At 39.8% G+C, this 17,342-nt stretch overlaps 1 protein-coding gene across 1 annotated transcript in view; it reads left to right on the top strand.

Annotated features, from left to right (window-relative positions):
• LOC122641378 (tubulin-folding cofactor B) overlaps positions 1–14,074 on the top strand; it is a 32,694-nt gene extending 18,620 nt beyond the window's left edge. Inside the window, exons 6-8 of the mRNA XM_043834587.1 lie at positions 6,056–6,189; positions 7,349–7,418; positions 13,954–14,074. Coding sequence (XP_043690522.1) covers positions 6,056–6,189; positions 7,349–7,418; positions 13,954–14,001 — 252 coding nt within the window. The 3' untranslated portion in view covers positions 14,002–14,074. The remainder of the gene's footprint in view (positions 1–6,055; positions 6,190–7,348; positions 7,419–13,953) is intronic.
• The last annotated feature ends 3,268 nt before the right edge of the window (positions 14,075–17,342 follow it).

The raw sequence follows: 17,342 nt of genomic DNA, 5'->3' as shown, positions 1-17,342 counted from the left end.
TTTTTGGTTTTCGCTTGGCAGCCCGTTTAGCCTCAAAGTCAGCAGGCTTCCCATGAAGTTTCCAACATTTGTCCTTGGTGTGATAAGGCTTATGACAATGCTCACAAGTAATAGTGCCAATAGTAGTACCACCCACAGAGAGAGTGCCAACTGGTGTAGAAGGAGCCGGTACAATAGTCTGAAGGGCTGATCTGTCAGAGACAGCAGGGTGCAACATAGCAGCTCGGCGATTTTCTTCAGAGGAGACCAAGGCATAAGACTACTCAAGTTTGGGAAAAGGGGAATGGCCCAACACTTGAACACGAATTGGGTCATACTCAACATTCAACCCAGCTAAGAAGTCATAGACCCTGATTTTATCCACATGTTTCTTATAGGCAGCCAGATTAGTAGCATTATCAGGTTGGTAATCAGAGAAGTGGTCCAACTGTTGCCAAAGGTTGCGCAGAGTAGCATAATAATTAGAGACTGTTAAGTCCCCCTGAGTAGTATGAAGAACCTTCTTCCTGAGTTCATAGACACATGCATCATTACCAAGCTGTCCGTACGTTTCCTTACAGGCTGACCAAACCGAGAAGTCTGTATCAAAAAGGAGGAACCCATGTGCAATGTCCGAAGTCATAGAACCAATCAAATGAGACATGAGAACACCATTGTTGGCAAGCCAGCGAGTCAGGGCAGCACCTGGGGCAGCAGGCATGGGAACAGTGCCATCAATGTGGCCAGTGAGACCACGGCCAGTAATAGCAAAAGAGGCTGACCGAGACCACAATAGGTAGTTGTTGCCATCAAGTTTGATGGGATTGGGCTGAAAAGTATGATAATCTGATTTTTCATGTCCAGGTTGGTTAGAAGTTGCAGTGGAATCAGCAGAGTCACCCATAGTTGCAATAAGGCTGTGGAGAATGAAAAACCAGCAATTACACCAAACCAAGAGCTGAAATCAAGGTCGAGTGGGCCAATATGAAGGGCAAAACAGCTCCCAAAAAATCAGCAGCAGAGAGATCCCTTCCACAGTGATCGACAATGTCAGGGTTTTGGAAGAGAACCCAAAATTGGAGATCGATGTGGTGATGGGGATCCAAAAAAAATTGACGAAGAAGCTTGATCGAATCTGTCTAGGAACCTGTAGAGGATGTCCTTGATGAAGAGAAGAAGCTCCAATAAAAAAACAGCAGCAAACAGCCCAATTCCCAAAAATCGATAATGATCAGGGTTTTAGAAAACCCTAACAAAGAGGAATCGATTGGGAGAAGGGGTCTTCAACAACCGAAAAAGGCTTGAGGGCAGCTGGTCCAGATCGCAGATGAGTGTCCAATATGCAGAAAACCACCCTTGATCAATGGTAGCGGGCAGGGCTTCAAAATTCTGGAAACTCCAAAAATCGTAGACAGGAACCAGCAGCAGTCGAACCAAATAAATTATCTCATAAAGGGGAAAAACAGAGGTGGGAATAGGGCAGCAACTAGATCATATGATCACCTCTGTAGTGCTGCCCTTAGGAAGGGAGGAGAAGCAAAGGGGAAAAAAGGAGAGAAAGAAATCGAGAGAAGGGGAGGAAAGAAAAAACGATAGGAAGGGGGTGGGTTTTGAAAACATAGATCAGAGAAATTTTGGCTCTGATGCCATGTAGAAACCGCTTCCTCTAAAAGGCCGACTTTGTAGGAAAGGGAGGAAATAATATGTATATCATACAGGAGCTTTTAACACGGCGGACTATCCAAAGGGGGACACAGGTGGATAAATAATTTTTTAACACCTTCCCGCTCCCAGGGGGACTCGATACCGTGACCCCTGCCTGCTCTGATACCATGTTAACAAAATAGGTTTGTGGAATAATGCTTGAATGATCAATAAGATCAGTCAAGCTCTCTATTTATAATAATAATAAAAGAGATTACAAGGGGAAATGCTATTCATGACACTGTTCACGTGAACAGTGTCACAACCCTAATTACATTTCTACCCTTGCTCATAAATACATAAATAAAAAATAAATAAAACAGCCAAAAGACCATAATACCCCTATGGTATTCTGGTGTACATAATTTAACATATCTTAAGTAAATGTTTTTGTAAAACATTTACTTAAATGATATTAGGCATAAATAAGTGTCTGTCTTGGTTCCTGGCATAGATAGGTGTCTGTATACCAAGATTTTCCAGCAAGATCTCGAGATCTGGCACTCATTTACCTAGATGGGCATTTCCCTATGTCAAACAGAGATGTCGACCGAGATTCGAGATCTCTCCGAGATCTCGGCGAGATATTGTACTTTTGTGACTCGACCCCCATCTCTTCTCAGGATTTCCAAAAACCGAGAAACTCGGCGAGATCTCGCGAGTTGGGAACTATGGTTCGTATTCAGGGGGAGCTGACTCCAATACAGAGAACCGTTAGTAAATTTCAAAAGGCCATTGACAACTCCAACATTCTCACTTATAAAAAGAGATGTTCCAGCAAAGGGCAGCCTCAATCCACTGTGGCACCAATACCTATCCAGTTGCCGATTCAGGATCTAGATCCTTCTTCTCCTGGTTAGCCTTCCTCTTCTGACCTACCTATTGCTCATCGCAAAGGTACTAGGACTTGCACTCAGCATCCCATTTCTCGTTTTGTTTCTTATAGTTCTCTTTCTCCTTCTTTTCGTGCATTTGTATCCTCTCTTTCTTCTGTTTCCATTCCTAAAAATTAGCAGGAAGCATCTACAGATGGAAAGTGGAAGGCAGCAATGTTGAAAGAAATGAGAGCATTGAACAAAAATAATACGTGGGATCTTGTGGCTCTTCCTCCAGAGAAAAAACCAGTGGGATGTAAATGGGTGTTTGTGGTCAAATAGAAGGCAGATGGAACAGTGGATAGATACAAAGCCCGTTTGGTTGCAAAGGGCTTTATTCAGACATATGGAGTTGACTATCAGGAGACCTGCGCACCAGTAGCAAAGCTCAATACTTTAAGAGGATTGTTATCTTATGCTGTAAATCTTGGATGGGATCTTCAGCAGTTAAATGTGAAGAATGCCTTCCTCCTTGGAGAATTGAAGGAAGAGGTATATATGGACATTCCTCCAGGTTTTTCAGGCCATACTACTTAGGGCAAGGTGTGTAAATTGAAGCGTGCTCTCTATGGGTTGAAGCAGTCACCTAGAGCTTAGTTCGGCAGGTTTCACAAGGCTATGGTTTCTGTGGGATACAAACAAAGCGATGCTGATCATACCTTGTTCATCAAACGTGTTGGTGATAAGGTAACTATCCTCATAGTCTACGTTGATGATATTGTTGTGACCGGAAATGATGGTGATGAGATCAACAAATTGAAGCTCTTCCTTGGCCGTGAGTTTGAAATAAAGGATTTGGGAACTCTAAAATATTTTCTAGGGATAGAGGTTGCCTGATCTTCAAAGGGCATCTTTCTTTTTCAAAGAAAATATATCCTAGATCTATTGTCTGAGATTGGGCTGCTAGGTTGTCACCCTTCAGATACTCCTATGGAAGCTACTACACGACTTAAGGAGAAAGAAGGTGAACCTGTTGACAAAGGTCGTTATCAGCGATTGGTGGGCAAACTGATCTACCTCTCTCACACACGATCTGACATAGCCATTGTTGTAAGTTTGGTAAGCCAGTTTATGCATGATCCTTATTTCTCTCATATGGAGGCAGTCTTTCGCATTTTGCACTATTTAAAGTCTGCTCCAGGAAAAGGAATCCTCTTGTCTCTCAATGGTCATTTAAAGGTTGAAGCTTATACTGATGCCGATTGGGCTGGCTTTATTGACAGAAAATCCATTTATGGATATTTTTCTTTTGTGGGTGAAAACCTTGTCACATGGCGTAGCAAAAAGCAGAATGTTGTGGCAAGGTCCAATGCCGAAGCAGAGTTCCGTGCAATGGCACAAGGAATCTGTGAACCGTTGTGGCTTAGAGGATTGTTGCTGGATATTGGTGTTGCTGTCCATCTTCCGATGATGCTTTATTGTGATAATAAAGCAGCCATTAGCATTCCTCATAACCCTGTCCAACATGATCGTACTAAGCATGTGGAAGTTGACTGACATTTCATCAAGGAGAAGCTCAAAGCCGGACTCATTTGTGTTCCCTTTGTGAAGTCTACTGATCAGTTAGCCGATGTATTCACCAAGGGGCTAAGTGGCAAAGTGTTTCTGCCTATCTTAGTCAAGTTGGGCATGCATGACATATATGCTCCAACTTGAGGAGGAGTGTTGGATTGTATTCTGGACTTTTTCCTATATTTATTTCATGTACAGCCATGTCGGCTATGTTAGGGACAATTTTGTCCATGTATTTTCTATTCTCTTATTATAAATATATGGCTTGGGGTCTACCTTAGATCATCTAAGCATTATTCTCTAATTCTAAATCTCTCAACACGTATGTGAGAGTTATGCTTTGTGAATAGTTTAAAAAGTCAAATTCTGTTTAAAGTACAGAGGTTATGAGAAAACTAGGGGAGAAGCCACAATGTTCAGATAGGCAACTACATTCGGCATGTGGCCTATTGACCAAATGCTGTGGATATCCAACAGTCTAGATGATCATCAGTCTGCATGGAAAAAATAGGCTATGGTTTGGGAATGGCGTCCTAGACTATTGGTGTGGGCTCCCTTTTCCTAGGATTGTCAATGTATGCTTTTTATTCCTACTAAATGTGGAATATTATGAAAGGCTTTCCTCCCCATTTAAACTGAAGCCCTTGTTTTGTGTTAGCATCTATGCATATAATGCAGTGTTATGTGCAATTTGCAAGCATGCAGTTAAACCCTATATGGAAGTTTTCTAGAGCTGGATTAGAATTACTAGACTTATTGTGAGATGACTAGTCATAATATTGCTTCGATATAGTTCCAATTTATTTCCAAAAGCTATGAAATGTTTGGTGTTTTGCTCTCTTTGATGAAATTTTGGTAAAATTTTTTTTTTTGGGAATTTTGAAACATGTGGCCAAGTATTATTTATTTGGTTTAGAAATTCACAAAACTCCAAACTTTGATCCAAATTGCATATGCTGTTAAACTGGATTTTTCTTTAATTCTTCAAATCACTATGCACTTTTTTTTTTTTTACAGAAGGATATACATATTTTTTGTTTGTAACATCTTTCATTGCTTTCAGTCCAAAGAATGTGGGGCTTGTAACATATACACCAATCCTTTATATCTTTCATCATTATGCACTTCTTTTCATAGTTGTCAAGGTGTCGACTGGTCGACGCTTAAGAGTCCAGGAGTCCAGGCACCCTTTGCTGGAAGGGTGCCTAGGCGATGCGTTGCTTGGTGGTGTCTCCTTGATATTTTCCCTCCTATTCCCAGGATCACCTAGACGCTGTGACAGCTATTCTTCTTTTGTTTATTCAGCAGTGTCAACTTCTCTAGGGCCTAAGGGGTCGTTTTTCCCCCTCTTTAATCGTTTAATCTTCTAACTGAGGTTTGCTTTTGAAAAATTTTCTTGTTTATTGTTCCCTCTCTAATTTGTTAAACCCTATCATTTTGTAAATGCTAAGATTCTGTCAAATTTGAGTCTATAAAATAAATTTTAACATTGACTGCCTATGAAGCACTTAGGTACTGCTTTGGAATCCTAGATTGTTTAGGTCTGGTTTTGATGCCTTGATTGATTGAGTACTTTCTTTGCTAGATGGATGCTCTCATGCTTTTCCAGTGGACTGTTTCTTTTTTCTTCTCTTTTCCCACTCTTTCAGAAATTAAAAGGAAAAAAAAAAACAATAGCATAAAATATTTTTATGGACAACAAACTCAGCCTTTTCCCAACTGCATGGAGTTGGCTACATGGATCCGTGCAAACAAAGTATGGAAAAACTGAGGTCTACAAAAATAAAATGAAAGTAAGGCAAATGAAGAAATGAAGAAATGAGAGATGAGAAATGAAAAGTGAGTAAGAGGGAAGAGGACATATTTCATATTTAGAATGACAATTTCTTTCAATTCATGTACATTTTTATTCTTAATGGTTTAAGATATATCTCTGGCTTGTTATCTTAGCTGGTTAGTTTTTTACAGATTATTTCCTGATGTAGGTTGGGGATCGATGTGAAGTTGAGCCTGGTGAGAAAAGAGGAGTTGTCAAATTTGTTGGTACTGCTGAAACCCTTTTCCCTGGTTTTTGGGTTGGAATACAATACGATGAGCCCTTGGGGAAACATGATGGCATGTAAGTAAATATCTACACTACTATTAATTTTAATTTGTATTTTTTAGATTTTCCATTGATACATAGTTGTAAGTTGTAATGGCTAAACAAATTTGATTAGGTCCTCTTGTATTGTTGTATTATAGTATCATAATTTCATGATTTACTAGTCATAGCTATTCTAAAGTATGTAAATTTCTTTTCATCAATGTGCCATGGGGCATTTCTGAATACTTTGATATTACTAATAATTTTAGCAAAGAAATTCCTCTTGAGTTGCATTTCTTTACTTCTCATGTTTAGGTATAGAAGTATGGAATCCCTAAAGGTTCAGTGCAAGAACTTGACTGAGTTCCTCAGAACCTTTGCATGGAGGAGTGTGACTTAGCTCTTGGCAATAAAGTAGAAAATGTTGAAGAGAGGGCTGTAAAGGGGGTCAGATTTGGTTTCATACTAGTAGTGACTACTGGGCATGCATGCAACTTTGGATTATATAGCTCAATTATGATGATCTCAACCTGAAAATTGATGACCTAACCTCATGAGTTCAGAACTAGTAGCTAAATATATGGTCAATCAACTCATTTCTTTTACTATATTCGAAGGACAAGTATGTTCTTGGTTCATGAATTCCTTCATAAATTTCTTCCATCATTATAATCTAGCAACTGGTAATAGCAGAGTATAGAAATAAGATTTTCACATCATTTAATCCTCATTTTTCATAGATGTTGCTGATAATTTTATATTAAACTTAATTCTAGTTATGAGGGTTTCAATTTAGGTTGTTTGATAATTGTCCTTGTTGGAGTTATTAGCGAGGGAAGTACTGGTCTCTCTTCCCCAACTCCGGCGGTCCCGCTTGCTGCTGAGTGGGCCGGGGGGTTGGGGGGATGGTAGCCCCTGACCCGGATTTTTTCTATTGTATAGTAGGGGCATTTTCACTTTTTTGCATGTATTAGGGCTTCCATATATGAAAGTATAAATAGGAGGCGTGTGGGTCTATTTCGACCTAATCACGAATGTCCCTTTTTCTCCATCTGTTGCAATCTCTCTTCTCTCGTTCTTTCATCAGTCCTATTTGAGTAGTAAGATCTTCCCTTTTCTTTCTTTCATACATTATGTGTGTTACATTCTGCTTACTTATTAATACTGGTTTTGTGTTGTACTGTAATTCCAGGGTAAAAGGAAAACGCTACTTTGACTGCCCTCCACTTCATGGTGCAATGGTCCGGCCAGACAAAGTAAAGGTCTGTATTCGACTGTTTCTCTTTATGCTTAATTAATATATTACTAAAATATTTGTTGGGTGAAAAACTTTAGATATTACAATGAACTAGTCTTCATCCAAGATTTGAACCTCAGTTTCTTACGGTAGTGCCTGAGAAGCATCTAAGTTTGACTGAAAAGGCATTACTTTTATGTTTAAGTTGAAACTCTTAAGGAACTTTAATGTTAGACCAGTTTAAAATTAGACAACTAAGTACTAGTCTCACTGTAGGGTCACTATGTGGCAGTATCAATAGGTTACAGCAAGAACATCAGCAACAGAAACCGGCAGTTCACCTTAACAGTAGATGAATATCGGAGTATAAAACCTTTTAAGCACTCAACAAAGGTTAACAATACCATTATATCTAACCTTAGAGAAACAAAACAAGACCAGAACTGGTCTATTGGCTGACAGAATAGAAGAGAAAAACCAGAAAATCAACAGTAACAGATTTTGAAACTCAGCACCTCAGATGGAGCTGATATGCCAATCAAAGGTAGGTCTAGTGGGGTTGAGTAACACTTCAAAAATCTTGGCCAAGACGGATGGCTGGATGCTAAGATATGAATGGATCTCAGAATTATAAGGTATAAGTCCAGAATTAGTAACTCACTGGTAGAGCCAAATCCAACTGGTGGATTGGGGCCAAATCACCATCTAAGAGAGGATTCTAGGTGGGTATTTCACTGTTAAAATCTGGGCTGGAATGGAAGGCTTGATCAGGAGTTACAGGTCTTGAAGTTCTCTGCAGCAATTTCCAGTACCAGGGAGCCGCAAGGATGAGTATTTGATCTTCTGGTGTTCTTCTCAACTGGAACTAGATGGTCTGATCTTCAAGGATCTGAACAGCAATTCCTGCAATATTCCAGGACTTTGAATATCGCTCAAGAATAGGTTAACCATAGAACAATAAAATAGAAGATGAAGAAATCTAGTGAGGGAGAAGAAGAAGATAGGGAAATAGAAAGTTTGTCACAGACTATGCATCTCACCTCAAGACCTCTCACCTGACTGCATCTCACAGCACTCTTGGTTGAAAACCAAAACTCATCAACTTCATTAAATTGTGGGGAGGACTCTCAATGTCCATTACATATAGTGTTTATTGCTAAAATCAATAGGACAAAAAGCAACATAGAAAGTCCCTCACAAGTCAATATTGGTACTCGTACGAAAAGCTAACTAAAGATCCTAGCTTTAACTCTAATTAGTAAGTATCTAAAAGCAAGATTACAAAAAAAATTCACTTAAACAGAATCCCACGCTCTGGTTTTGAGTGAACCAGTAACACCCAACCCAAGGCTGGTTGGCCCAAAGGCCCATGATCCTGGTCCACTGAAGTAGTGACAAGGACCTGACCCTTCAGGTGCTTGTGGCCATATTTCTGGCCCAGGAACCTGACTACATCAGCTCCCCCCCACTTAGAAACATTTGACATCGAAGGACATATTACGCTCGTACAGATCCGATTTAAGGCGTCGGAAATCGTGATCATGGATCCACGTACAGTCAAGCACAGGGCGTCCCTTCCATTTTACCAGGAAAGAGAGTAACTGCCACCACCCCGAGTCGTAGTGAATTTATTGTCAAAGACATCTTCAATTTCATCTTCAACTGGGGATGTGAACTGGGAAGCCGTAACGCATACTCTGTATCTCCCTCGTCTGAATGATGTCTTACGTATAGAGTAAGGTCAGCCATGTTAACATTGCTAACCTTTATGTCTGGTGGCTGCTCGAGCATGTAGGCATTAGGACCAATGCGCTTCAGCACTTTGAACCGACCCATTTTATGAGGGTGTAATTTACGACTGGTACCTAGAGTGAACCATTCTGGAGCAACACAAACAATAACCAAATTTCCGGCTGAAACTCGACGAAACAGCGATGTCGGTTAGCGGTTGCATTGTATACATCATTACTAGTGGCAATGCTGCGACGGACAACCTTTGTAATGTGTATAATAAACTCATTCGCTTCAATGCTCACCTGTACATGAGGGTGTAATGGTACCTAGTCAAACGGGTCTCCGAGGCTAAAGACCAAGCACAATGATGCACTTCCATTGGTTGGCGCGAACCCGTTTGAGGACCAAGATCAAGAACCAGGTCCAAATGATTTTTGGGTTTAGTAGGTTATTTAGTTTATTTATTTATTAGGGTTTTTGTTAGTTGGGATTTATCTTGTAATCATTTTAATAGGTTAATTAGTAATAGAGTTGCATTAGGATTTTATTTCAGTTTTAGATTACAATTTGGAGTTTTATTTTCTTTAAATACTAGCTTGTAACCAATGAAAGATTAGATTGAAAGAATGAATTGAAAACCGAGTTGGTTGTGCAGCCTGTGTGGCTTTGGTATTTGTGTGATCTCTTCCCCCCTCCTATGTGCGATCTCTCTCTCTCCCTCTTCTTCTTCTTTCTTCCCTCCCCAGCAAGACCTTTCCGTCGCTTCTCTTTCTTCATTCTTCTTCTTCTTCTCCTTTTATCTCTGGTTTTATTTTCCCCAATCCCCTGTTCTGGCACACAAACAGCCTCGTGTGTGTGGGTTGTTGTCTCTCATCTCCTCCTATTTCTTCCTCATATGTTGCGCATGGATTGTCTTATCCTTAGGCAACCTTAACCTCTGAATCTCAGATCCAAAATCATTCCCTATGGTGGAATATCAAACTAAGATCAAATCTGATCTATGTTCCATCGTTTGGCTTGGTTCAGCAGCCCTTTATCTCCTTCATAGTTGCTGCTTGAGTTGTTGTTGGTGTGTATTCAAGAGACCTCATCAGTACCGACTTCCTCTTGAGATAGCAGGCTCGACTGAAGCATATATAAGGAGTTCTCTCATTCGCAAGGTGCTGAATTTCCGCTGTTTCGGTTCATTCCTGATATACCTAAGTACGGCATGCCAAAACTAAGCCAGCACATGGCACCGCCACAATCACACGGGGCAACCTGCGGGCCTTCAGGTTATACCCATACGGGTACCCAACCGACCCAGATTAAGAAACTTAGTCACACAAGGATGCAATCTCCACATAATGGGAAACACACGCCTCTAAATCTCACTATAGCGCATATAACGCTGCCAGCCAGTGAGCGCAGTCCAGTAAGGAAACAAAATCCTCTACCGATCAATAAAGAGACTCCCATATATGATGGACTCTCCAGCCACCACTCTCCTAACAGGACTCTTCCCTTAATAAGCTCAGTGTGGAGTGCCAGACTCATCATCTCCTAGTGAGCTACAACCTCTACCTAGTCTGGTATATAAATTAGGGACCCACAAGTCTGGTAAGGCTATCTAACTCAGCACCCCCGAATTCTCTTAAATTATCTGCTGCTAAAGAGACCTGACTTAGGCATTGGAGAGTTCCCCGCCGGAGAAGACTGGCTCTTCTTTGCTCATCTGTTCTTCTTGGCAGGACCGATCTCGGAAGGATCAGCAGAAGGTTTCTTGACGCAACAATTCCCAAGTTAGAAGACGATACCTCTTTTTTTTCCCCTTTTAATTAAACCCTTTTACAGCCCTAGTTCCAAAATTACCCGCCTTTTGTTCTTATTCAAGCCTCTACCCTTTAATTTATTTTCTTCCAAGTTAGTCCTAAATCTATAAAACAAATACCTTTTGTGTCCTCCATTTGTTCCTACCCAATAGCCTTTATAATTCTGTTTAATTACATCCCTGCCGCTCCCCCTTGATAACTTCTGTTTACTACTAAATTGCCATCGTTTCCTTGTAACTTGGGTAGTTGGTACCTGAGTGGGCCCATACCGGACCCAATAGGGGTTTTGTGACCTGGGTTCCACATCACACAGTTTCAAAGGGTGTGTGACCCATGGTGCAGTTGATGGAGCTATTATAGGCGAACTCAACAATGTCAAGAATTGAAGGCCACGTCTTCTCATGATCATGAACAAGACTACGTAGAAGGTTGCCAAGGTTTCGATTTACAATTTTTGCCTGACCATCCTTTTGAGGGTGAAATGACGTAGAAAACTTCAGTTTTGTGCTAGTTCTAATCCATATGAACACATCTCGATCAGATACAATGAATTCCGGCAGCCGATGTAGTCGAACCACCTCTTGGAAGAATATTTCAGCTATATGGCTTGCGTTGAATGTCTTCCAACAAGGTATTAAATGAGTGATGTTAGAGAACCTATCCGCCACCACAAAATTGAATTGTGCCACTCTCGTGTTACTGGTAAGACGAGGACAAAGTCCATACTGATGTTTAGCTACGGTGCGTGAGGCATGGGTAGACATGAGTATAGACCCGTGTTTTGCTTCTCTCCTTTGACAAGTTGACATGTGCGACACCACTGGATAACATGCTGAGCATCCCTCTGGATAGTACAGATCAACCACTTATGACAAGGTTTTGTCCTTGCCTAAGTGTCCATCCATGCCGCCTGCATGTAGCGAACAAGGTGCTGCCTCAAGGAAGTGTTGGAAATGCATATCTGCGTCCCTAGGAAAAGAAAACCATTATGCAATGAATACTTGGCATCGGTACCTCCTTGCTGTAAAATTTCATAAACACCAGAAAAATCAGCGTCAGAAAGGTACTCATCTTTAATGTGATAGAGTTCGGTGCTCTGGGCGGTGAGGGTATTCAATGTAAGTACTTTCCGATTCAATGCATCAGCTACTTGATTCTCCTTTCCAGCTTTGTATTTCAAGGCAAAAACAAACTCCTGGAGGCATGGTACAAAATTTCGCGAAATATCGCCGAAATTTTGGTAATTTCGACACTACCGAGACGAGATGGGCTTCCGAAATGAAAAAAGTTCAAATTTCGGCGAAATTTCGGTAAATTTCGGTGAAATATCGGTATATTTCGGTATATCTCGGTATATCTCGGTATATCTCGGTATATTTCATAGAAATAGTGTATTGAGCAGTATATTTCGGTAAATTTCGGTACATTTCGGTATATTTCGGTAAATTTTGTAAAAATACTTTGTGTAAGTATTAAACTATTGACTATTATGAAGTTTATGAGCTATGACTTATGCACTTATGACTTTATGAGTTTAAACTTTAAAGTTTAAACTAAAGGCTACATTTGACTTTATTTTTGTTTCATTACTTTGTTTAAATTTCTTATTATGTCTTTTAGTACTTAAACAATATGTATTTAACTATTTTATATAACAGGGTCCGACCGTATACAGTCAATCAAGGGAACAAACCCAAAACACCACTTTGAGTTCATTTTTTTTGCAATATGAAGGTTTAAATGTGTTTATTTAGCTTAAATAAGGGTGTCCATGAAGTATCAGTCCTAGATATGGCCAAATACCCACCGAGATGGACTCCCGAAATATTGCAGAAAAAATGCAATATTTCGGCAAAATTTCGCCAAATTTCGGATATTTCGGATATCTCGGTAGGCCCGAGATACCGATATATCGCAAGATATAGTACTATGCCTGGAGGTAAGCGATCCATTTGGTGTGTTGATTGCTTATAGACCTCTTGGAGTGCAAGTATTTCAAAGCTTCATGGTCGGAGAAGAATATAAATTCCTTGCCAATGAGATAGTTCTTCCAATGCTTTAGAATCTGAATCACCACGTACAACTCTAAGTCATAAGTGCAGTCAAAGCTATTCTGCGTCATGAGTCCGTTCTCCCCCTTTCCCCGCCATGGATGCAACCCCAAAGCTTCATATTTTGGATTGTCTTCAAATTGCAGACAAGGAGCAGATAGCCCCTGCTCGTGAGCTTTTATTCTATCATTATACAAAACTCGTGGGCGGGTTTTTCTCAATACTAGGGGAATTGATGCAGGTGCACTAGCTTGGACCGACCCTAACCCATTTGGGTATCCAGATGGAGATGAACCGGGTCCAGTTTGAGCCTTGGGTCTAATAGGATATTAGTAGTCTATTAATTTATTTGGATTTATCTTTTAGTCTTTTGTGTTACTTTGAATAGGCTAGCTAATAGTAGAGTTCAACTATATTCCACTTATATAGTTAGAATAATAGTGTTTTGATTTCTTTTATTTATACCATGTAATCATGCAATTAGAACACAGATTTGAGAATGAATTGAAAAGTTGAGTTTGGAGAGCATGCGTGGCTGTGCGAGCTTTCTCTCCCCCCCTTCTTCTTGTGTGATTTCTCCCCTTCCCCTGTAATTCTGAAATCCCATTCAGATTTCCCCTCTCTCCTATTGGCGCTCCACCACACCCTCTCCCCCCCCCCCCCCCCAAAAAAAAAAAAAAAAAAAAACAAACAAAAGAAAAAGAAAAGGAAACCCTCCAAAAGAAGAAAGACCTGCATTGTTGTTATTAGTGGGGATCAATGGTTATTGTTCTTCAGTGGTTGCAGCAAAACTTACTGATGACTTGGTAAAACTTAAAATGCTTAATATAGTTGTGAAGAGAAGAAGTTTCTCTGTTTTTGTAGCTCTCTGTCATTGTCTGTCCTTAATATAGCAAGATTTGTTTATTGTGTTATTCAACTTTTCATGAATTCAGAATGCTTACTATGAGCTAGAATCTTCCAGGTTGGAGACTTTCCTGAGCGAGATCCATTTGAGGAAGATGAAATATGAATTATTCATTTGAGAAAGTGTGTATTTTTTGTGGTTGCCTGTGTGGGTGATTTCAGTGTAACCATTCACAGAATCTTTTATTACTAGGATTTTCGATGTGGTGATTCCTCTTGATTTGTTGTTAGTCGTCTAGTGTTTGGCACATAATCCAGAGAGAAATTAGTGTCTGATCACATCTCAACAGCTGATCAACTCCTAGTGCACCACACAATGCCCATCAACCAGGAAGTTTAGTAAACATGACAACTGAAGTCAGAGGCTAGTTAACCCCAAGGGGCAGCGCAGTTGGCAAGGGACGAGGCCTAAGGAAGTTGAAGGTCTTGAGTTCAACTCTGCTTTCCCCCTTGGGGCCACCTGCCTGAGAGGAAACTCCCTGGTGAACGTGGGGGCTCCAGTATTTCCCGGTTCGTGTGTGTTGCGGGGTCCTGCATGAGTCTTGGGGGAATTAGTCTGCCAAAGGCCAGACACCTCTAGTTTCAAAAAAAAAAGAAAAGAAAAAAAGGTCAGAGCCTAGTTAAAAAGCATAAGAAGCGACCAAATGAATGAAAAAATGAAAAAAACAAAAAAAAAGATTTGAAGCTACAGAAAATCTCTTATATAACACATTACCACTTTAATGCTTCCATTTTGGTGGAAGATTTCAGCCTCTGTATCGGGGTTGTCGTTCCTCTTGAAAGAAGAGATTCATGAAATAAGAGGGGCTTTGCATTAACCGGATAATCATTTCTGAAGAATGGTAGGGCTCTACTATTTGATGGATCTCAAGTGAGGGACTAATCAGAAAAGTAATTCAGCTCTATCAATTGTCAGGTCCATGTACTATCTCTCCACTCTCGGTTGGGTGCTGTCCCATATTTGGAAAATCCATCCATCCTTAGGCATTGATGCACTAACTACTGAAGCCCTACAATCATGTAGAGGTTCTTTAAACAATAAATCCTATACAACTATACTGGAAATTTCAATCTTTTAGTTAGGGGGTGTATCCTGTTGCAACCAAAGTGGTGAACAGAGAAGTTGTAGAAGCTTCTTTTGATTGCCCCTCGTCTTCTTTCCAGTTCTTCTAGTCAATAGTAAAAAAATGGTTTTCAACATTTTGAAAAGCGAATTATACTAAAAATCAAAAAAAAATTAAGATTACAACTTCACAGTTCACCAACTTTGGTAATGACAAGATTTTTTCTTAGTCATTACTATAGCCAATAAAGCTCCAAAAGTAAAATGCACCACGTGATTAAGCATTTTCCGGTCATAAATTTTAAGCTTTGCCCTGGGTTAGTTGTCAGTTCTGTACTCTAAAGAGGTTTGCTATTCAGGCTAAGGATGCAATAGATCGAATTCGTTCGGATAGTGGTATTATCATATTCGTATCCGATTATATTCGGATGGATTTGGATAATATCCTATTAGTTTTCAGACGGATTTGAATAGTTTTCAGATAGTGATTTTTTGAATACGGATTCTCCTAAATGGATATGAACGCGGATCGAATACGAGTTTTCGAGTATCTGTTGACATCTTTATCGTGTTGTTGATGTGTGTTAGGGTTGAGACTTGAGAGTTCAGCAAGTACCCTTCTACTCTTCTTAGTCTTTGATTTTCTTACGTTTTTTATTTTGGATTTTATATTGTATTTATTTTATTAGATATGTGATTCCATGTATCACAGTGTATAAAACAATATATATAAAATTATAAAAACAAGAAAACAAAATCTAGTAAGATAACCTAATTGGATAGACGGACACATATTTTTCAGACATTTTATTACCGTCGGATTGCTAAATGAATTGGATAATAATCGGTTGGATAGGGGGATTATCATGTTTGTATCTAATTAGTTTTCAGACCGATTCGGATTCTCTTAAAAGGATATAAACGCAAATCACATGCGGATTTTCGAATATCCGTTGACATCCTTATATTCAGCCGTATGTGTCCAATACAAATAGTCTGGTGGTGGACAAATAACATCTTTGAATTGGCCTTGAGTTTAGTTGTTGAATCCACCACTCCACCTCAGCTGTATGGTTTACTATGTAATTTTATTTGGCCAAAAAAGAAGCAGGTATTATGGTACGTGCCAAATTTGGGGCCCAAATTCAATTAGATGACTCATCTGCGTTATATTGCACATTTTTTTTTATTTGCAATGGTCAAGAACTGCTCAAACCTTCGTATTTTTCCATAATTTTTCTTGGACCTAGTTTTCCGTCAATCACAGTGAATGGGAATCCATTCATCGTGAGAATTCAGATGTGCACGCGAGGGTATTTTAGGGAACATACTAAAACCCTATAGGAGTTTGTGAACCCTAGATAGTGTGGTGAAAGAAGAAAAGAAAAACTTTCTCCATTTTTCTTTAACACTAGGACGTGTTGAACTGTGCTGAAACTCAAATACAAGTATGAGAAGGTGAAGAATATAGTCCCACTCACTGTTAGCAAAAACGCGTTTAAAACGGACGTTTCATACCGTTTTAAACACGTTTTGCCGTTTGCTTCCCAAACATATGGAAAAAACAGCAAACGACAAGCATTCCCATTTTAAACACGTTTAAAACACGTTCCCATTTTCTTTTATGTAGTATTGCTTGTCGTCTGCACTAACTCGCTTAAATGACCATATCTTTCTCTCCTGAACTCGGATCAACCTGATTCTTTCGCTGATGTAAAGATGACTCAAAGTGCTATACACTGACGTAAAGATGACTCAAAGAGGTACATCTCTCAAAATATAACCTTGGCCTTTATTCTTCTTCTTTGCAGTATTAGTGTTTAAAATTGCAATTTGTTATGATCCCCCACTACCCCCCATTGTAAATATAAGGGAAAATTACATGATTAGCTACTTTCGGGTTTTCATTTACAAAACTGTCCACTCTATGTTTGAGTTAACAAAAATAGACAAAAACAAGTTAAGGTTTACAAAACTGGACAAAATAGTGCCTCTCCCTCCCAAAATTATTTTTTTAGACATTTTTACCCCTGCCATTGTTTTCTCGCCCAGGCATCCTCCGTTCCCTGCAACCCACCCCTGTCCCCGCCACCACCATTCTCTGTTACCCCAATCCGCCCCTCCCTTCCCTTCCCTGTGATTACCTAGGATGCCTGGGCGAGAAGGCAATGGCAGGAGTAAAAATGTCTAGAAAAGTACGTGAGGGAGGGAGAGATACTATTTTGTCTAGTTTTGTAAACCTTAACTTGTTTTTGTCTATTTTTGTTAACTCAAACATACAGTGGACAGTTTTGTAAATGAAAACCCAAAAGTAGCTAATCATGTAATTTTCCCAACTACTTTACAGATCTGATTCCCTGAGCCGAGGCCTCTTTATTTTGTGC

The sequence above is a fragment of the Telopea speciosissima genome, chromosome 10, assembly GCF_018873765.1.
Source record: "Telopea speciosissima isolate NSW1024214 ecotype Mountain lineage chromosome 10, Tspe_v1, whole genome shotgun sequence".
Classification (NCBI taxonomy): Eukaryota; Viridiplantae; Streptophyta; class Magnoliopsida; order Proteales; family Proteaceae; genus Telopea; species Telopea speciosissima.
Note: the sequence above shows the minus strand (reverse complement) of the source record. Positions and strands in the feature narration are given on the sequence as shown.